We start from the raw sequence: 21,652 nt of genomic DNA, 5'->3' as shown, positions 1-21,652 counted from the left end.
GTGTGGAAAATATGAAGTGGTTTTATACATATAAAAACCTAACTATGCACTTGTTGATATGATATGAGGTTTTTATAAAATAAACTGTTTCCCTCTGTCCTTGTCCATGTTGTGCTTTACAACCTGATGAGCCTATTTAAAGCCACTATAATTAGTGTATAAATAAATTCAGGACATTTCCTGGATAAGCTTGTGTGTTTGTTGGTGGAGGTTTGACTTCTCACCAGTTACAGAAAGCAGGAGAAGTCCAGCTGCCAGGGCTGAAAGACACACAAACATACATTAGATTTTCTCTTTGTTGTTCTCTGTTTGTCCTTTAACACGCAGGAGACAAGATGCAGACAGTTGATAAGCTTTACTATTTACACTCTACCTAAACATCATCATGATCACTCAGACACAGGCTTATTATATCCTTTTCTACGCAGATGACACTGCGGAATATATCTCTGCAGAATCTCAAGCTGGTACTGACTGTTGACAAACTGTGTTTTGGCAACTGGATCAGAAACCAAAGATACAAACTGCTTTATTTCATTCAGAATAAAATGTGTCTGTCGAGGAAAGTGATAGTAGTCTACCATCATGTGTAGGCTACTTTGAAAACAAAGTTTAAAACTAAAAGCCCTTTTTAAAGCCTCCAGCCGCCGCTCACTTCATAGTGGGAACGCTGCGTTACAGAAATCGTTGGACGCAGTCGATCCAATTCTGGAGAGCCCTGTCTAGAGGCACTTGTGATGAAGTGGACTATATATACTAGAAAGAAGAGACTCACCAACAGTCAGGGCGATGTTTGAAGTCATCATGTCTGCAGCAACGCTTTTCACTTTGAAGCTCAACATGACACCTGCTCAGGTATATATACTGTGCTCTCTGCCTCAGAGCTGTTTGATTTCCCCCAGGCTCTTTTCATGCTGTTTTCTCATTAAGCTGCTGATATGTTGACTTAAGACTGGAAGCTGTTAGTTCACCATTTCACGCGCAAACTCACCTGTCAGGTGATAAACACACTGATGACACATGAGCACCAATATCAACCATTTTATATTAGAGATGTTCACATACTATTTTGTCCTTCCTGATAACGATTCAGATTCCTGATCTTAATTATCTGCCGACACCGAGTACCAATCTGATACCAGTGCATTAAAAACAAAATTATAAATATATATATATATATATATATATATATATATATATATATATATATATATATATCCATCCATCCAGCCATCATCTACCGCTTATCCGGGGTCGGGTCGCGGGGGCAGCACCTCCAGTAAGGAACCCCAATCATCCCTTCTCGGGGCCACATCCGCCAGCTTTGACTGGGGGATCCCGAGGTGTTCCCAGAGATATAATCTCTCCACCGAGTCCTGGGTCTTCCCCGGGGTCTCCTCCCAACTGGACGTGCCTGGAACACCTCCCTAGGGAGGCGCCCAGGTGGCATCCTTACTAGATGCCCGAACCACCTCAACTGGCTTCTTTGAACGTAAAAGAGCAGCGGCTCTACTCCGAGTCTCTCACGGATGGCTGAGCTTCTACCCGTTTGTGATCTCGTTCTTTCGGTCATTGCCCAGCCTTAATGACCATAGGTGAGGGTAGGAACAAAGATCGACCGGTAGATTGAGAGCTTTGCCTTATGGCTCAACGGTTAGGGTGCGGTAAAGCCACTGCAGTACCGCCTCCGCTGCTCCGATTCTCCGGCCAATCTCTGGCTCCATCGTCCCCTCACTCGCAAACAAGACCCCGAGGTACTTTGAACTCCTTCACTTGGGGTAAGGGCTCATTCCCTACCCGGAGTAGGCAATCCACCGGTTTCCTGCTGAGAGCCATGGCCTCAGAATTTGAGGCGCTGATCCTCATCCCAACCGCTTCACACTTGGCTGCGAACCGATCCAGTGATTGTTGAAGGCCGATGATGCCATAAGGACCACATCATCTGCAAAGAGCAGCGATGAAATCCTCAGGCCACCGAACTGCAACCCCTCTCCTCAACGACTACGCCTCGATATCCTGTCCGTGAAAATCACGAACAGGATTGGTGATAAAGCGCAGCCCTGGTGGAGGCCAACATTCACTGGGAACGAGTCCGACTCACTGCCGAATATCCGGACAGAACTCTCGCTTTGGGCGTACAGGGATTGGATGGCCCTCAGAAGTGACCCCCTCACCCCATACTCCCGCAGCACCTCCCACAGTATCACCCGGGGGACCCGGTCATACGCCTTCTCCAGATTCACAAAACACATGTAGACCGGATGGGCGTATTCCCAGGCCCCCTCCAGGATCCTTGCGAGAGTGAAGAGTTGGTCCGTTGTTCCACAACCAGGATGGAATCCGCATTGTTCCTCTTCAATCAGAGGTTCGACTACCGGCCGAACCCTCCTTTCCAGCACCTTGGAGAAGACTTTACCAGGGAGGCTGAGAAGTGTGATACCCCTGTAGTTGGCTCTGGTCCACCACCCCGCTCTGCCACCCCCTAGGTAATGTCCCAGACTTCCACGCAATGTTGACGAAGCGTGTCATCCAAGACAGCCCCTCAACACCCAAAGCCTTCAGCATTTCTGGATGGATCTCATCAACCCCTGCGGCTTTCCCACTGTGGAGTTGTTTGACTACCTCAGTGACTTCCGTCAGGGAAATTGACGATGGTCCCCCATCAGCTTCCAGCTCTGCCTCAACCATAGAGGGCGTGTTAGTCGGATTCAGGAGTTCATCAAAGTGCTCCTTCCAGTGGCCGATAACCTTCTCAGTTGAAGTCAGCAGGGTCCCACCCTTGCTGTACACAGCTTGGATGGTTCCCCGCTTCCCCTTCCTGAGGTGCAGGACGGTTTTCCAGAAGCACCTTGGTGCCGACCGAAAGTCCTTCTCCATAGCTTCTCTGAACTTCTCCCACACTCGCTGCTTTGGCAGAGGCTGCTGCCCTTTTACTCCTTCGGTACCCTGCAACTGTTTCCGGAGTCCTCCCGGATAACATAGCTACGGTGTTTGAGGGTTACCGCCCCTTGAGGCACCTAAGACCTTGAGACCACAGCTCATCACCGCAGCTTCAGCAATAGAGGTTTTGAACATCGCCCACTCAGGTTCAATGCCCCCAACCTCCACAGGGATGTCTGAAAAGCTCCGCCGGAGGTGGGAGTTGAGGACAAGTGACAAGTGATCTCCAGGACAAGGGCTTCCTCCAGACGTTCCCAGTTCACCCGCACTACCCGTTTGGGCTTACCAGGTCTGTCCAGAGTCTTCCCCCACCCCTCGATCCAACTCACCACCAGATGGTGATCAGTTGACAGCTCCACCCAATCTCTTCACCCGACTGTCCAAAACATGCGGCCTCAAATCAGATGATATGATTACAAAATCGATCATTGACCTTTGGCCTACGGTGCTCTGGTACCACGTACACTTATGAGCATCCTTATGTTCGAACATGGTGTTTATTATGGCCATTCCATGACTAGCACAGAAGTCCAACAACAAAACGACCGTTCGGATTTAGATCAGGGAGGCCGTTCCTCCCAATCACGCCTCTCCAGGTGTCTCCATCGTTTCCCACGTGTGCGTTGAAGTCTCCCAGCAAAACTACAGAGTCCCCTACTGGAGACCCCTGCAGGGCTCCATTCAGGGTCTCTAAGAAGGCCGAATACTCCAAACTGCGGATTGGGGCATAGGCACAAACAACAGTCAGAGTTCCCCCGCCCTCCACAACCCAAAGGCATAGGGAGGCGACCCTCTCGTCCACATATATATATGTTATTATTTTTAACAGCTATATTCTATTAACCATGTATGGATGTGATTTGAGTGCTATCATTGTTGTATGGTGTGACTCAGGTTAAACCCTTTCTAAAACATGAACAAATACATTCAGAGAACGCATACCAGAGAACTTTACGGATCAGGTAGCGATTGATGTTGTTGTTGTTCCTGTGTAGCATAGATTTGCTGATAAATGATAACGTGGTATCGGATCGGTGCATAGACTTACAAACTCACTGCTTCCTGATTCAGTATTTAAAATTTAAGTTTAAGAGTCACATGGTGAGTGAAGCTTCACCTCCTGGAAGAAAACAAACATTCTTTATTTAATTAGTGAAAGTACAACATTCAACAGCCTCCAGGGAGGTAAATAAAGAATGTACAGAGTCAAGACGTCAGCCTGGGGCCCCACAGGAAAAGCTTCAGTCTATATGAACAGTGCAACAAACATGACAGAAATTCTGATCACAAAATACAATACAAATAAAGATTAATACATTAAGACAAATACTATTCTTAAAGAGACTACAGCACCAGCTGCAAAACGTAATGGCGTGTCTGTGCTGTAGTTCCATTAGAGCAGTGTCTTTAGTGAATCGAAACTTAGAGACGGACACATAGCGTCTGCAAGAGATGCTCAATATATGGAGCAACTCTAAAAAAATTTACATAAGCCTAACCTGTATGAACTTAAAATAAATGCGTTGACAGAAAGTACTTAAGCCCTTCCTGTGGGGCCCGAGGCAGAGAGGGCAACTTTCTTTAGTTTTTGGTCTAAGTTCTTTATTTACCTCTGGAGGCTGTTGAATGTTGTACTTTCACTGACTACATAAAGAATGAAAATATGTTTGTTTTGTTCCGAGAGGTGAAGCTTCACTTATCAGACAAACTCCTTCGTCACCATGTGACTCATAAACTCACCTTTCAGGTGATAAACACACTGAGCTTTGCGCTGCATGTAAAAACCACAACATATCAGACTTTGTGAGTAAGAGCAATAAAGCTCTGGACTTTCATCCAGACAGCTGACTGTGGCTCAGGAGGTGGAGTCGAAGGTTGGAGGTTTGATCCCCGGCTTCACTAGTGCAATACTTATATTAATACTAGTGCAATACTTATATTAATACTACTTCAATAGTTATATTCAAACTAGTGCAACACTTATATTAATACTACTACAACACTTATATTAATACTAGAGCAACACTTATATTAATACTAGTACAGAACTCATATTAATACTAGTATAACACTTATATTAATACTACTGCAATAGTTATATTCAAACTAGTGCAATACTTCTATTCATACTAGTGCAATTCTTATATTAATACTAGTGCAATATTTATATTAATACTAGTTCAATACTTTTATTAATACTAGTGCAACACTTATATTAATACTAATGCAATACTTATATTAATACTACTGCAACACTTATATTAATACTAATGCAATACTTATATTAATACTAGTGCAACACTTATATTAATACTAGTGCAACACTTATATTAATACTACCACAATACTTATATTCAAACTAGTGCAACACTTATATTAATACTAGTGCAACACTTATATTAATACTAGTGCAACACTTATATTAATACTAGTGCAATACTTATATTAATACTAGTGCAATACCTATATTCAAACTCGTGCAATACTTATATTAACACTTATATTAATACTAGTGCAATACTTATATTCAAACGAGAGCAACACTTATATTAATACTAGTACAGAACTCATATTAATACTACTTCAATAGTTATATTCAAACTAGTGCAACACTTATATTAATACTACTACAACACTTATATTAATACTAGAGCAACACTTATATTAATACTAGTACAGAACTCATATTAATACTACTGCAATACTTATATTCAAACTAGTTGAGGGGCTGTCTTGGATGACACGCCTCGTCAACATTGCGTGGAAGTCTGGGACATTACCTAGGGGGTGGCAGAGCGGGGTGGTGGACCAGAGCCAACTACAGGGGTATCACACTTCTCAGCCTCCCTGGTAAAGTCTTCTCCAAGGTGCTGGAAAGGAGGGTTCGGCCGGTAGTCGAACCTCTGATTGAAGAGGAACAATGCGGATTCCATCCTGGTTGTGGAACAACGGACCAACTCTTCACTCTCGCAAGGATCCTGGAGGGGGCCTGGGAATACGCCCATCCGGTCTACATGTGTTTTGTGAATCTGGAGAAGGCGTATGACCGGGTCCCCCGGGTGATACTGTGGGAGGTGCTGCGGGAGTATGGGGTGAGGGGGTCACTTCTGAGGGCCATCCAATCCCTGTACGCCCAAAGCGAGAGTTCTGTCCGGATATTCGGCAGTGAGTCGGACTCGTTCCCAGTGAATGTTGGCCTCCACCAGGGCTGCGCTTTATCACCAATCCTGTTCGTGATTTTCACGGACAGGATATCGAGGCATAGTCGTTGAGGAGAGGGGTTGCAGTTCGGTGGCCTGAGGATTTCATCGCTGCTCTTTGCAGATGATGTGGTCCTTATGGCATCATCGGCCTTCAACAATCACTGGATCGGTTCGCAGCCGAGTGTGAAGCGGTTGGGATGAGGATCAGCACCTCAAATTCTGAGGCCATGGCTCTCAGCAGGAAACCGGTGGATTGCCTACTCCGGGTAGGGAATGAGCCCTTACCCCAAGTGAAGGAGTTCAAAGTACCTCGGGGTCTTGTTTGCGAGTGAGGGGACGATGGAGCCAGAGATTGGCCGGAGAATCGGAGCAGCGGAGGCGGTACTGCAGTGGCTTTACCGCACCGTAAAGCCACCGGCTTTACCGCACCCTAACCGTTGAGCCATAAGGCAAAGCTCTCAATCTACCGGTTGATCTTTGTTCCTACCCTCACCTATGGTCATTAAGGCTGGGCAATGACCGAAAGAACGAGATCACAAACGGGTAGAAGCTCAGCCATCCGTGAGAGACTCGGAGTAGAGCCGCTGCTCTTTTACGTTCAAAGAAGCCAGTTGAGGTGGTTCGGGCATCTAGTAAGGATGCCACCTGGGCGCCTCCCTAGGGAGGTGTTCCAGGCACGTCCAGTTGGGAGGAGACCCCGGGGAAGACCCAGGACTCGGTGGAGAGATTATATCTCTGGGAACACCTCGGGATCCCCCAGTCAAAGCTGGCGGATGTGGCCCCGAGAAGGGATGATTGGGGTTCCTTACTGGAGGTGCTGCCCCCGCGACCCGACCCCGGATAAGCGGTAGATGATGGCTGGATGGATGGATATATATATATATATATATATATATATATATATATATATATATATATATTTATAATTTTGTTTTTAATGCACTGGTATCAGATTGGTACTCGGTGTCGGCAGATAATTAAGATCAGGAATCTGAATCGTTATCAGGAAGGACAAAATAGTATGTGAACATCTCTAATATAAAATGGTTGATATTGGTGCTCATGTGTCATCAGTGTGTTTATCACCTGACAGGTGAGTTTGCGCGTGAAATGGTGAACTAACAGCTTCCAGTCTTAAGTCAACATATCAGCAGCTTAATGAGAAAACAGCATGAAAAGAGCCTGGGGGAAATCAAACAGCTCTGAGGCAGAGAGCACAGTATATATACCTGAGCAGGTGTCATGTTGAGCTTCAAAGTGAAAAGCGTTGCTGCAGACATGATGACTTCAAACATCGCCCTGACTGTTGGTGAGTCTCTTCTTTCTAGTATATATAGTCCACTTCATCACAAGTGCCTCTAGACAGGGCTCTCCAGAATTGGATCGACTGCGTCCAACGATTTCTGTAACGCAGCGTTCCCACTATGAAGTGAGCGGCGGCTGGAGGCTTTAAAAAGGGCTTTTAGTTTTAAACTTTGTTTTCAAAGTAGCCTACACATGATGGTAGACTACTATCACTTTCCTCGACAGACACATTTTATTCTGAATGAAATAAAGCAGTTTGTATCTTTGGTTTCTGATCCAGTTGCCAAAACACAGTTTGTCAACAGTCAGTACCAGCTTGAGATTCTGCAGAGATATATTCCGCAGTGTCATCTGCGTAGAAAAGGATATAATAAGCCTGTGTCTGAGTGATCATGATGATGTTTAGGTAGAGTGTAAATAGTAAAGCTTATCAACTGTCTGCATCTTGTCTCCTGCGTGTTAAAGGACAAACAGAGAACAACAAAGAGAAAATCTAATGTATGTTTGTGTGTCTTTCAGCCCTGGCAGCTGGACTTCTCCTGCTTTCTGTAACTGGTGAGAAGTCAAACCTCCACCAACAAACACACAAGCTTATCCAGGAAATGTCCTGAATTTATTTATACACTAATTATAGTGGCTTTAAATAGGCTCATCAGGTTGTAAAGCACAACATGGACAAGGACAGAGGGAAACAGTTTATTTTATAAAAACCTCATATCATATCAACAAGTGCATAGTTAGGTTTTTATATGTATAAAACCACTTCATATTTTCCACACATCAGGGTCAGCAACCTAATCACATCTCTTTAAGGGAAATATTCAGGAATATGACAAAATCCATTAATATGAACTACGTTTTAATGTTGCACTATCAACAGTTTAACTCACTCTGAATGTCTTCATTCTCCTGCATCCATTCACATACAGATGTGTGTCCATAACAACTTTCCTAAAACACAGAAAGTACAACTTACATATAAACTGATGGTATTTCTGAGCAACTCATTCAGAAAATAACAAAATGTGACTGCTACAGCCTGTGAATGCAGAGGTGTGCGTGTGTGGTTGAAAACAGTTGATTTGTGTGTTTAGATGCTGGACCCGCCCCGAGGAAAGACGTCAAGAGGTAAGAAAACATCATCTCTTCCTCCTTAAATATTTGTATTTAATCATGTTAATGGTTTGACTTCAGTCGGATCATTTCCAGCCTGAGTTTGTGTGAAGTAAGTAAACCTGTGCAGCTGTTTGTCTCCTGTTGAACTGAAGAAAGCCTTCCTGTGTTTTTTGTAGTGTGGAAGCACCTGTGATCAAAGTGCTGGATGAAGAGGTAATCAATCTTTGATTTTTTATCATCATCATTTCTGTCAACACTTTGAACATCCAAACTAAAATAATTTGTTTTAAAATGTGTTTACAGGTTAAGGAGTATGATGGGGAGGTTTTGAAAAAACTGATGGAGAACAAGTGAGTATTTCACCAGTATGAAAATAAGTATTTTACTACTATGAATACAAGTATTGCACTAGTATTAATAAAGGTATTGCACTAGTATTAATAGCAGTATTGCACTAGTATTAATAAAAGTATTGCACTAGTAATAATATAAGTATTGCACTAGTATGAATATAAGTATTGCAGTAGTATTAATATAAGTGTTGCACTAGTATTAATATAAATATTGCACTAGTATTAATAAAAGTATTGCACTAGTATTACTATAAATATTGCACTAGTATGAATATAAGTATTACAGTAGTATTAAAAACGTCCTGTGTCTCGTGCTCTAGGTTGTATCAGAAGTATGAGGAGGAGTACAACAAGTGAGTATTTCACCAGTATGAATATAAGTATTGCACTAGTATTAATAAAGGTATTGCACTCGTATTAATAAAAGTATTGAACTAGTATTAATATAAATATTGCACTAGTATTAATATAAGTATTGCACTGGTTTGAAAATAAGAATTGCACTAGTTTAAATATAACTATTGCAGTAGTATTAATATAAGTGTTGCTCTAGTATTAATATAAGTGTTGTAAGAGTTTGAATATAAGTTCTGTACAAGTATTAATATAAGTGTTCCACTAGTATTAATATAAGTGTTCCACTAGTATTAATATAAGTATTGCACTAGTATTAATATAAATGTTGCACTAGTATTAATATAAGTATTGCAGTAGTATTAATGGTTTGCAATAATGTGAAAATAATTAGTGCACTAGTATTAATATAAGTGTTACACTAGTTTGAATATAAATATTGCAGTAGTATTAATATAAGTATTGCAGTAGTATTAATAAATGTGTTGCAGTAGCATTAATATAAGTATTGCAGTAGCATTAAAAACCTCCTGTGTCTCGTGCTCTAGGTTGTATGGACCTGAGATCAAAGAGCTGAAGGAAGAGGTAATCACTGTTTGATTTTTCATCATCATCATTTCTGTCAACACTTTGAACATCAACAGAAAAATAATTTGTTTTAAAATGTGTTTACAGGTTCAGAAGTATGAGGAGGAGTACAAGAAGTGAGTATTTCACCAGTATGAATATAAGTATTGCAGTAGTATTAATATAAGTATTGCAGTAGTATTAATTCTTGTTGCACTTGTTTGAATATAAGTATTGCAGTAGTATTAATATAAGTATTGCAGTAGTATTAATAATTGTTGCACTAGTATTAATAAGTATTGCAGTAGTATGAATGTAAGTATTGCAGTAGTATTAATATAAGTGTTGCACTAGTATTAATATAAGTATTGCAGTAGCATTAATATAAGTATTGCAGTAGTATTAATAATTGTTGCACTAGTATTAATATAAGTATTGCAGTAGTATTAATATAAGTATTGCAGTAGTATTAATAATTTTTGCACTAGTTTGAATATAAGTATTGCAGTAGTATTAATATGAGTATTGCAGTAGTATTAATAATTGTTGCACTAGTATGAATATAAGTATTGCAGTAGTATTAATAATTGTTGCACTAGTATTAATATAAGTATTGCAGTAGCATTAATATAAGCATTGCAGTAGTATTAATATAAGTGCTGCAGTAGTATTAATATAAGCATTGCAGTCATATTAATATAAGTATTGCAGTAGCATTAATATAAGTATTGCAGTAGTATTAATATAAGTATTGCAGTAGCATTAAAAACCTCCTGTGTCTCGTGCTCTAGGTTGTATGGACCTGAGATCAAAAAGCTGAAGGAAGAGGTAATCACTGTTTGATTTTTCATCATCATCATTTCTGTCAACACTTTGAACATCAACAGAAAAATAATTTGTTTTAAAATGTGTTTACAGGATCAGAAGTATGAGGAGGAGTACAACAAGTGAGTATTTCACCAGTATGAATATAAGTGTTGCAGTAGTATTAATATAAGTGTTGCAGTAGTAATAATATAAGTATTGCACTAGTATTAATATAAGTGTTGCACTAGTATTAATATAAGTATTGCAGTATTATTAATATAAGTATTGCACTAGTATTAATATAAGTGTTGCACTAGTATGAATATAAGTGTTGCAGTAGTATTAATATAAGTGTTGCAGTAGTAATAATATAAGTATTGCACTAGTATTAATATAAGTGTTGCACTAGTATTAATATAAGTATTGCAGTATTATTAATATAAGTATTGCAGTAGCATTAATATAAGCATTGTAGTAGTATTAATGTAAGTATTGCAGTAGTATTATTATAAGTATTGCAGTAGTATTAATATAAGTATTTCAGTAGTATTAATAATTGTTGCACTAGTTTGAATATAAGTATTGCAGTAGTATTAATATGAGTATTGCAGTAGTATTAATAATTGTTGCACTAGTATGAATATAAGTATTGCAGTAGCATTAATATAAGCTTTGCAGTAGTATTAATATAAGTGCTGCAGTAGTATTAATATAAGCATTGCAGTCATATTAATATAAGTATTGCAGTAGCATTAATATAAGTATTGCAGTAGTATTAATATAAGTATTGCAGTAGTATTAATATAAGTATTGCAGTAGCATTAATATAAGTATTGCAGTAGTATTAATATGAGTATTGCAGTAGCATTAATATAAGTATTGCAGTAGTATTCATATAAGTATTGCAGTAGCATTAAAAACCTCCTGTGTCTCGTGCTCTAGGTTGTATGGACCTGAGATCAAAGAGCTGAAGGAAGAGGTAATCACTGTTTGATTTTTCATCATCATCATTTCTGTCAACACTTTGAACATCAACAGAAAATAATTTGTTTTAAAATGTGTTTACAGGATCAGAAGTATGAGGAGGAGTACAACAAGTGAGTATTTCACCAGTATGAATATAAGTGTTGCAGTAGTATTAATATAAGTGTTACACTAGTATTAAAATAAGAATTGCAGTAGTACTAATAAACTTATCGCAGTAGTATTAATATAAGTGTTGCAGTAGTATTAATATAAGTATTGCAGTAGTATTAATATAAGTGTTGCAGTAGGATGAATATAAGTATTGCACTAGTAATAATATAAGTGTTGCACTAGTTTGAATATAAGTATTGCAGTAATATGAATATAAGTATTGCACTAGTAATAATATAAGTATTGCAGTAGTATTAATATAAGCATTGCAGTAGTATGAATATAAGTGTTGCAGTAGTATTAATATAAGTATTGCAGTAGTATTAATATAAGTGTTGCACAAGTATTAATATAAGTATTGCAGTAGTATTAATATAAATGTTGCAGTAGTATGAATATAAGTATTGCACTAGTAATAATATAAGTATTGCAGTAGTATTAATATAAGCATTGCACTAGTATTAATATAAGTATTGCACTAGTATTAATATAAGTATTGCAGTAGTATTAATATAAGTATTGCTGTAGTATTAATATAAGTGTTGCACTAGTATTAGTATAAGTATTGCAGTAGTATTAATATAAATGTTGCAGTAGTATGAATATAAGTATTGCACTAGTATTAATGTAATTATTGCAGTAATATTGATATAAGTATTGCAGTAGTATTAATATAAGTATTGCAGAAGTATTAATATAATTATTGCACTAGTATTAATATAAGTATTGCAGTAGTATTAATAATTGTTGCACTAGTATTAATATAAGTATTGCAGTAGTATGAATATAAGTATTGCTGTAGTATTGATATAAGCATTGCAGTAGCATTAATATAAGTATTGCAGTAGTATGAATATAAGTATTGCAGTAGTATTAATATAAGTGTTGCAGTAGTATTAATATAATTATTGAACTAGTATTAATATAAGTATTGCAGTAGTATTAATAATTGTTGCACTAGTATTAATATAAGTATTGCAGTAGTATGAATATAAGTATTGCTGTAGTATTGATATAAGCATTGCAGTAGCATTAATATAAGTATTGCAGTAGTATGAATATAAGTATTGCAGTAGTATTAATATAAGTGTTGCAGTAGTATTAATATAAGTATTGCAGTATTTAATATAAGTATTGCAGTAGTATTAATATAAGTATTGCAGTAGTATTAATATAAGTATTGCAGTAGTATTAATATAAGTATTGCAGTAGTAGTATGAATATAAGTATTGCAGTAGTATTAATATAAGTGTTGCAGTAGTATTAATATAAGTATTGCAGTAGTATTAATATAAGTGTTGCACTAGTATTAATATAAGTATTGCAGTATTATTAATATAAGTATTGCAGTAGTATTAATAATTGTTGCACTAGTATTAATATAAGTATTGCAGTAGTATTAATAATTGTTGCACTAGTATTAATATAAGTATTGCAGTAGTATGAATATAAGTATTGCTGTAGTATTGATATAAGCATTGCAGTAGCATTAATATAAGTATTGCAGTAGTATTAATATAAGTATTGCAGTAGTATTAATAATTGTTGCAGTAGTATTAATATAAGTATTGCAGTAGTATTAATAATTGTTGCACTAGTATGAATATAAGTATTGCAGTAGTATTAATATAAGTGTTGCAGTAGTATTAATATAAGTATTGCAGTATTATTAATATAAGTATTGCAGTAGTATTAATATAAGTATTGCACTAGTATTAATATAAATATTGCACTAGTATTAATAAAAGTATTGCACTAGTATTACTATAAATATTGCACTAGTATGAGTATAACTATTGCAGTAGTATTAATATAAGTATTGCAGTAGTATTAATATAAGTATTGCAGTAGCATTGATATAAGCATTGCAGTATTATTAATATAAGTATTGCAGTAGCATTAATATAAGCATTGCAGTAGTATTAATATAAGTGCTGCAGTAGTATTAATATAAGCATTGCAGTCATATTAATATAAGTATTGCAGTAGCATTAATATAAGTATTGCAGTAGTATTAATATAAGTATTGCAGTAGCATTAAAAACCTCCTGTGTCTCGTGCTCTAGGTTGTATGGACCTGAGATCAAAAAGCTGAAGGAAGAGGTAATCACTGTTTGATTTTTCATCATCATCATTTCTGTCAACACTTTGAACATCAACAGAAAAATAATTTGTTTTAAAATGTGTTTACAGGATCAGAAGTATGAGGAGGAGTACAACAAGTGAGTATTTCACCAGTATGAATATAAGTGTTGCAGTAGTATTAATATAAGTGTTGCAGTAGTAATAATATAAGTATTGCACTAGTATTAATATAAGTGTTGCACTAGTATTAATATAAGTATTGCAGTATTATTAATATAAGTATTGCACTAGTATTAATATAAGTGTTGCACTAGTATGAATATAAGTGTTGCAGTAGTATTAATATAAGTGTTGTAGTAGTAATAATATAAGTATTGCACTAGTATTAATATAAGTGTTGCACTAGTATTAATATAAGTATTGCAGTATTATTAATATAAGTATTGCAGTAGCATTAATATAAGCATTTTAGTAGTATTAATGTAAGTATTGAAGTAGTATTATTATAAGTATTGCAGTAGTATTAATATAAGTATTTCAGTAGTATTAATAATTGTTGCACTAGTTTGAATATAAGTATTGCAGTAGTATTAATATGAGTATTGCAGTAGTATTAATAATTGTTGCACTAGTATGAATATAAGTATTGCAGTAGCATTAATATAAGCTTTGCAGTAGTATTAATATAAGTGCTGCAGTAGTATTAATATAAGCATTGCAGTCATATTAATATAAGTATTGCAGTAGCATTAATATAAGTATTGCAGTAGTATTAATATAAGTATTGCAGTAGCATTAAAAACCTCCTGTGTCTCGTGCTCCAGGTTGTATGGACCTGAGATCAAAACGCTGAAGGAAGAGGTAATCACTGTTTGATTTTTCATCATCATCATTTCTGTCTACACTTTGAACATCAACAGAAAAATAATTTGTTTTAAAATGTGTTTACAGGATCAGAAGTATGAGGAGGAGTACAACAAGTGAGTATTTCACCAGTATGAATATAAGTGTTGCAGTAGTATTAATATAAGTGTTGCAGTAGTTATAATATAAGTATTGCACTAGTATTAATATAAGTGTTGCACTAGTATTAATATAAGTATTGCAGTATTATTAATATAAGTATTGCACTAGTATTAATATAAGTGTTGTACTAGTATGAATATAAGTGTTGCAGTAGTATTAATATAAGTGTTGCAGTAGTAATAATATAAGTATTGCACTAGTATGAATATAAGTATTGCAGTAGCATTAATATAAGCATTGCAGTATTATTAATATAAGTATTGCAGTAGCATTAATATAAGCATTGCAGTAGTATTAATATAAGTGCTGCAGTAGTATTAATATAAGCATTGCAGTCATATTAATATAAGTATTGCAGTAGCATTAATATAAGTATTGCAGTAGTATTAATATAAGTATTGCAGTAGCATTAAAAACCTGCTGTGTCTCGTGCTCTAGGTTGTATGGACCTGAGATCAAAAAGCTGAAGGAAGAGGTAATCACTGTTGGATTTTTCATCATCATCATTTCTGTCAACACTTTGAACATCAACAGAAAAATAATTTGTTTTAAAATGTGTTTACAGGTTCAGAAGTATGAGGAGGAGTACAACAAGTGAGTATTTCACCAGTATGAATATAAGTGTTGCAGTAGTATTAATATAAGTGTTGCAGTAGTATTAATATAAGTGTTGCAGTAGTAATAATATAAGTATTGCACTAGTATTAATATAAGTGTTGCACTAGTATTAATATAAGTATTGCAGTATTATTAATATAAGTATTGCAGTAGCATTATTATAAGCATTGCAGCAGTATTAATGTAAGTATTGCAGTAGTATTAATATAAGTATTGCAGTAGTATTAATATAAGTATTGCAGTAGCATTAATATAAGTATTGCAGTATTATTAATATAAGTATTGCAGTAGCATTAATATAAGCATTGCAGTAGTATTAATGTAAGTATTACAGTAGTATTAATATAAGTATTGCAGTAGCATTAATATAAGTATTGCAGTAGTATTAATATAAGTGCTGCAGTAGTATTAATAAATGTGTTGCAGTAGCATTAATATAAGTATTGCAGTAGCATTAAAAACCTCCTGTGTCTCGTGCTCTAGGTTGTATGGACCTGTGATCAAAAAGCTGAAGGAAGAGGTAATCGCTGTTTGATTTTTCATCATCATCATTTCTGTCTACACTTTGAACATCAACAGAAAAATAATTTGTTTTAAAATGTGTTTACAGGATCTGAAGTATGAGGAGGAGTACAACAAGTGAGTATTTCACCAGTATGAATATAAGTGTTGCAGTAGTATTCATAAAAGTATTGCACTAGTATTACTATAAATATTGCACTAGTATGAATATAAGTATTGCAGTAGTATTAAAAACCTCCTGTGTCTCGTGCTGTAGGTTGTATCAGAAGTATGATGAGGAGTACAACAAGTGAGTATTGCAGTAGTATTAATATAAGTATTGCAGTAGCATTAATATAAGTATTGCAGTAGTATTAATAATTGTTGCACTAGTACTAATATAAGTATTGCAGTAGCATTAACATAAGCATTGCAGTAGCATTAATATAAGTGTTGCAGTAGCATTAATATAAGTATTGCAGTAGTATTAATATAAGCATTGCAGTATTATTAATATAAGTATTGCAGTAGTATTAATAATTGTTGCACTAGTTTGAATATAAGTATCGCAGTAGTATTAATATGAGTATTGCAGTAGTATTAATAATTGTTGCACTAGTATGAATATAAGTATTGCAGTAGTATTAATAATTGTTGCACTAGTATTAATATAAGTATTGCAGTAGCATTAATATAAGCATTGCAGTATTATTAATATAAGTATTGCAGTAGCATTAATATAAGTGTTGCAGTAGCATTAATATAAGTATTGCAGTAGTATTAATATAAGCATTGTAGTATTATTAATATAAGTATTGCAGTAGTATTAATTATTGTTGCACTTGTATGAATATAAGTATTGCAGTAGCATTAATATAAGTGTTGCAGTAGCATTAATATAAGTATTGCAGTATTATTAATATAAGTATTGCAGTAGTATTAATATAGGTATTGCAGAAGCATTAATATAAGTATTGCAGTAGCATTAATATAAGTATTGCAGTAGTATTAATAAATGTGTTGCAGTAGCATTAATATAAGTATTGCAGTAGCATTAAAACCCTCCTGTGTCTCGTGCTCTAGGTTGTATGGACCTGAGATCAAAGAGCTGAAGGAAGAGGTAATCACTGTTTGATTTTTCATCATCATCATTTCTGTCAACACTATGAACATCAACAGAAAAATAATTTGTTTTAAAATGTGTTTACAGGATCAGAAGTATGAGGAGGAGTACAAGAAGTGAGTCTTTCACCAGTATGAATATAAGTATTGCAGTAGTATTAATATAAGTATTGCAGTAGTATTATTATAAGTATTGCACTAGTATTAATATAAGTATTGCAATAGTATTCATATAAGTTTTGCAGTAGTATTAATATAAGTATTACACTAGTATTAAAATAAGAATTGCAGTAGTACTAATAAACTTATTGCAGTAGTATTAATAATTGTTGCACTAGTATTAATATAAGTATTGCAGTAGCATTAATATAAGTATTGCAGTAGTATTCATATAAGTATTGCAGTAGCATTAAAAACCTCCTGTGTCTCGTGCTCTAGGTTGTATGGACCTGAGATCAAAGAGCTGAAGGAAGAGGTAATCACTGTTTGATTTTTCATCATCATCATTTCTGTCAACACTTTGAACATCAACAGAAAAATAATTTGTTTTAAAATGTGTTTACAGGATCAGAAGTATGAGGAGGAGTACAACAAGTGAGTATTTCACCAGTATGAATATAAGTGTTGCAGTAGTATTAATATAAGTGTTACACTAGTATTAAAATAAGAATTGCAGTAGTACTAATAAACTTATCGCAGTAGTATTAATATAAGTGTTGCAGTAGTATTAATATAAGTATTGCAGTAGTATTAATATAAGTGTTGCAGTAGTATGAATATAAGTATTGCACTAGTAATAATATAAGTGTTGCACTAGTTTGAATATAAGTATTGCAGTAATATGAATATAAGTATTGCACTAGTAATAATATAAGTATTGCAGTAGTATTAATATAAGCATTGCAGTAGTATGAATATAAGTGTTGCAGTAGTATTAATATAAGTATTGCAGTAGTATTAATATAAGTGTTGCACAAGTATTAATATAAATGTTGCAGTAGTATGAATATAAGTATTGCACTAGTAATAATATAAGTATTGCAGTAGTATTAATATAAGCATTGCACTAGTATTAATATAAGTATTGCACTAGTATTAATATAAGTATTGCAGTAGTATTAATATAAGTATTGCTGTAGTATTAATATAAGTGTTGCACTAGTATTAGTATAAGTATTGCAGTAGTATTAATATAAATGTTGCAGTAGTATGAATATAAGTATTGCACTAGTATTAATGTAATTATTGCAGTAGTATTGATATAAGTATTGCAGTAGTATTAATATAAGTATTGCAGTAGTATTAATATAATTATTGCACTAGTATTAATATAAGTATTGCAGTAGTATTAATATAAGTATTGCAGTAGTATTAATAATTGTTGCACTAGTATTAATATAAGTTTTGCAGTAGTATGAATATAAGTATTGCTGTTGTATTGATATAAGCATTGCAGTAGCATTAATATAAGTATTGCAGTAGTATGAATATAAGTATTGCAGTAGTATTAATATAAGTGTTGCAGTAGTATTAATATAAGTATTGCAGTATTATTAATATAAGTATTGCAGTAGTATTAATATAAGTATTGCAGTAGTATGAATATAAGTATTGCAGTAGTATTAATATAAGTGTTGCAGTAGTATTAATATAAGTATTGCAGTAGTATGAATATAAGTATTGCAGTAGTATTAATATAAGTGTTGCACTAGTATTAATATAAGTGTTGCACTAGTATTAATATAAGTATTGCAGTATTATTAATATAAGTATTGCAGTAGTATTAATAATTGTTGCACTAGTATTAATATAAGTATTGCAGTAGTATGAATATAAGTATTGCTGTAGTATTGATATAAGCATTGCAGTAGCATTAATATAAGTATTGCAGTAGTATTAATATAAGTATTGCAGTAGTATTAATAATTGTTGCACTAGTATTAATATAAGTATTGCAGTAGTATGAATATAAGTATTGCTGTAGTATTGATATAAGCATTGCAGTAGCATTAATATAAGTATTGCAGTAGTATTAATATAAGTATTGCAGTAGTATTAATAATTGTTGCAGTTGTATTAATATAAGTATTGCAGTAGTATTAATAATTGTTGCACTAGTATGAATATAAGTATTGCAGTAGTATTAATATAAGTGTTGCAGTAGTATTAATATAAGTATTGCAGTATTATTAATATAAGTATTGCAGTAGTATTAATATAAGTATTGCACTAGTATTAATATAAATATTGCACTAGTATTAATAAAAGTATTGCACTAGTATTACTATAAATATTGCACTAGTATGAATATAAGTATTGCAGTAGTATTAATATAAGTGTTGCAGTAGTATTAATATAAGTGTTGCAATAGTATTAATATAAGTATTGCAGTATTATTAATATTAGTATTGCAGTAGTATTAATATAAGTATTGCAGTAGTATTAATAATTGTTGCAGTAGTATTAATATAAGTATTGCAGTAGTATTAATAATTGTTGCACTTGTATGAATATAAGTATTGCAGTAGCATTAATATAAGTGTTGCAGTAGCATTAATATAAGTATTGCAGTATTATTAATATAAGTATTGCAGTAGTATTAATATAGGTATTGCAGTAGTATTAATATAGGTATTGCAGTAGCATTAATATAAGTATTGCACTAGTAATAATATAAGTGTTGCAGTAGCATTAATATAAGTATTGCAGTAGCATTAAAACCCTCCTGTGTCTCGTGCTCTAGGTTGTATGGACCTGAGGTCAAAGAGCTGAAGGAAGAGGTAATCACTGTTTGATTTTTTATCATCATGATTTCTGTCAACACTTTGAACATCAACATAAAAATAATTTGTTTTAAAATGTGTTTACAGGATCAGAAGTATGAGGAGGAGGTTTTGAAGAACCTGGCGAAGTAATTGGTAAAATACAAAATGGTGTAAGTATTTGGAGGAGATACTTAAGTATTCTAATTCATACAATATAATTCTGCAGAAGAATATGAGTGTTTATTGCACTAATTCATAAATATAAATGTAATTATTGCACCAGTCACCATATTGCATGCGAGGAGTCATTTATACACATCTGTATTATTATTTTTGTCCTAAAGCACATGCAAGTTTATTTCATTTGTGAGCAACCTATAAAGGAAAACTGACACCTGGAGATAGAAATGTGAATTATGAGAGTAAAAGAAACTAAATGGAGTTTGTTCTGATTCTGATCAATCTATAAAGGAATCATCTGCCCAGCGTGGAAGAAGTTGAAGAAGTAGCAGAAATGTAATCACGTTCCACCACACATGGCTGCAGCTCCAATATATGATATATACAGATATGTCGTGTAGTTTGGGTGATGGGTTTCTTTGGTTTTCTACAAGCTGATAATAAGTGTCTCTAGTTGTGTTCATGATGTTCCTCAGTTTCACTGCCGGATGAATAAAGTTCCTGCTGTGAAACGCTCCATGTAGAGTTTCAATAACTTTTGTCTTGCTTTCGTTTCCTCTGGTAATAAATGGCACTTAAATCAACCATTCATCCTCCAGAGCTGAATCGCTTTTTTCATTTTGACTGTATTTACCATCTTTGCTGAGAGAGTTTTGTTGGAAAGGAATTAGAGACACGTCCGAAATCAAAGCAGGGGGTCCAGTGAGGGAAACAAATAAAAGCCTGGGTTATTAAAGAACTGGTCGTCCTGATGGTGGCGCTACAGCAACCGTTGTTTAACCAATCAGCCGCACGTGCTGGCACTTTGCAACTTTCACCAAAATGTAGGCCCAAGTGAGCTGGAATGTTTAGTTGTGCAGCAAATTTAATCATTTATATTAAAATATGTATTGATAACTAATAATTCTAAATGTAGACACAAATTGGTACACAATGTGAAGGAGAGAGATTGGACTATCATTGACTTTCAGAAATGGTGGTTTCATACAGTCATTGACAGGCTGTTGGGGGAGGGGGGCACTTTATATCATGAGAAACACTGAAGGGGGGATGGGTCAAGTACTCAGGTCATGTGACTTCAAATCAAATTTATTTATATAGCCCATATGATATAGCCTTTGAATGTGCGCAGCTTGATTGGTAAAATGGATATGTGAAGTAAATTACTCATGATTGTATTAATCCACACTTGAAAGACTAAGGATATGGTGTGCGCCTTGATATAATAAACTACAATTGTTCAAATCAATAGTAAAGGATTTGTGTTGCAACATTTCACAATCAGGCAGAGCACGTGAAGAGGAGAGGAAGAACACTTAATTAGAAGCACCTAAACCAGACTGAGACAAATTTTGTAATTTCTGTAAAAACTGAGTGCCAAATGATGCACTATTAATTAATCCTCTGTCAAAACTGATTCCTAAAAACCCTATGTCAGTATCTGATAAGATAATATGGAATGAAACAGCTGACGAATTATTTAAGAAAATAAAGTTTTGGTAAACTCATCTGTTTTAGAAATACCAGACTATAAGAAGCCTTTTATTTAAACAGCAGACTTCATGACATTAGT

The 21,652-nt window shown here is 34.7% G+C and overlaps 2 protein-coding genes across 18 annotated transcripts in view; one reads left to right on the top strand and one right to left on the bottom strand.

Moving 5' to 3' along the window:
• Nucleotides 1-9,025, bottom strand: part of LOC115008490 (trichohyalin-like) — a 20,671-nt gene extending 11,646 nt beyond the window's left edge. For all 13 annotated transcript variants that reach the window (XR_003832298.1, XR_003832299.1, XM_029432117.1 and 10 more), the window contains exons 1-2: nt 8,339-9,025; nt 225-260 (exon numbers count right to left, since the gene is read on the bottom strand). Coding sequence is in view for 11 of the 13 variants with exons in the window: in XM_029432117.1 (XP_029287977.1) it covers nt 225-260; nt 8,339-8,363 (61 nt within the window). In the remaining 2 variants the exon portion in view is untranslated. The remainder of the gene's footprint in view (nt 1-224; nt 261-8,338) is intronic.
• The window catches only part of LOC115008491 (nestin-like), a 22,450-nt gene extending 798 nt beyond the window's left edge, over nt 1-21,652 (top strand). The window contains exons 2-19 of one of the 5 annotated variants that reach the window (XM_029432129.1): nt 7,968-8,003; nt 8,543-8,576; nt 8,741-8,777; nt 8,868-8,914; nt 9,238-9,270; nt 9,820-9,856; nt 9,947-9,975; nt 10,630-10,666; nt 10,757-10,785; nt 11,588-11,624; nt 11,714-11,742; nt 13,849-13,885; nt 13,976-14,004; nt 15,332-15,368; nt 16,122-16,150; nt 16,290-16,322; nt 19,878-19,914; nt 20,005-21,652. In XM_029432129.1, coding sequence (XP_029287989.1) covers nt 7,968-8,003; nt 8,543-8,576; nt 8,741-8,777; nt 8,868-8,914; nt 9,238-9,270; nt 9,820-9,856; nt 9,947-9,975; nt 10,630-10,666; nt 10,757-10,785; nt 11,588-11,624; nt 11,714-11,742; nt 13,849-13,885; nt 13,976-14,004; nt 15,332-15,368; nt 16,122-16,150; nt 16,290-16,322; nt 19,878-19,914; nt 20,005-20,049 — 632 coding nt within the window. In that variant the 3' untranslated portion in view covers nt 20,050-21,652. Of the gene's footprint in view, nt 1-7,967; nt 8,004-8,542; nt 8,577-8,740; nt 8,778-8,867; nt 8,915-9,237; nt 9,271-9,819; nt 9,857-9,946; nt 9,976-10,629; nt 10,667-10,756; nt 10,786-11,587; nt 11,625-11,713; nt 11,743-13,848; nt 13,886-13,975; nt 14,005-15,331; nt 15,369-16,121; nt 16,151-16,289; nt 16,323-17,095; nt 17,133-17,222; nt 17,819-19,877; nt 19,915-20,004 lie in introns of those variants that run through there. The other 4 variants (XM_029432130.1, XM_029432134.1, XM_029432131.1 and 1 more) reach the window with 4 other exon arrangements.

This window comes from Cottoperca gobio, chromosome 5 (genome assembly GCF_900634415.1).
Source record: "Cottoperca gobio chromosome 5, fCotGob3.1, whole genome shotgun sequence".
In the NCBI taxonomy this organism is placed as follows: domain Eukaryota; kingdom Metazoa; phylum Chordata; class Actinopteri; order Perciformes; family Bovichtidae; genus Cottoperca; species Cottoperca gobio.
Note: the sequence above shows the minus strand (reverse complement) of the source record. Positions and strands in the feature narration are given on the sequence as shown.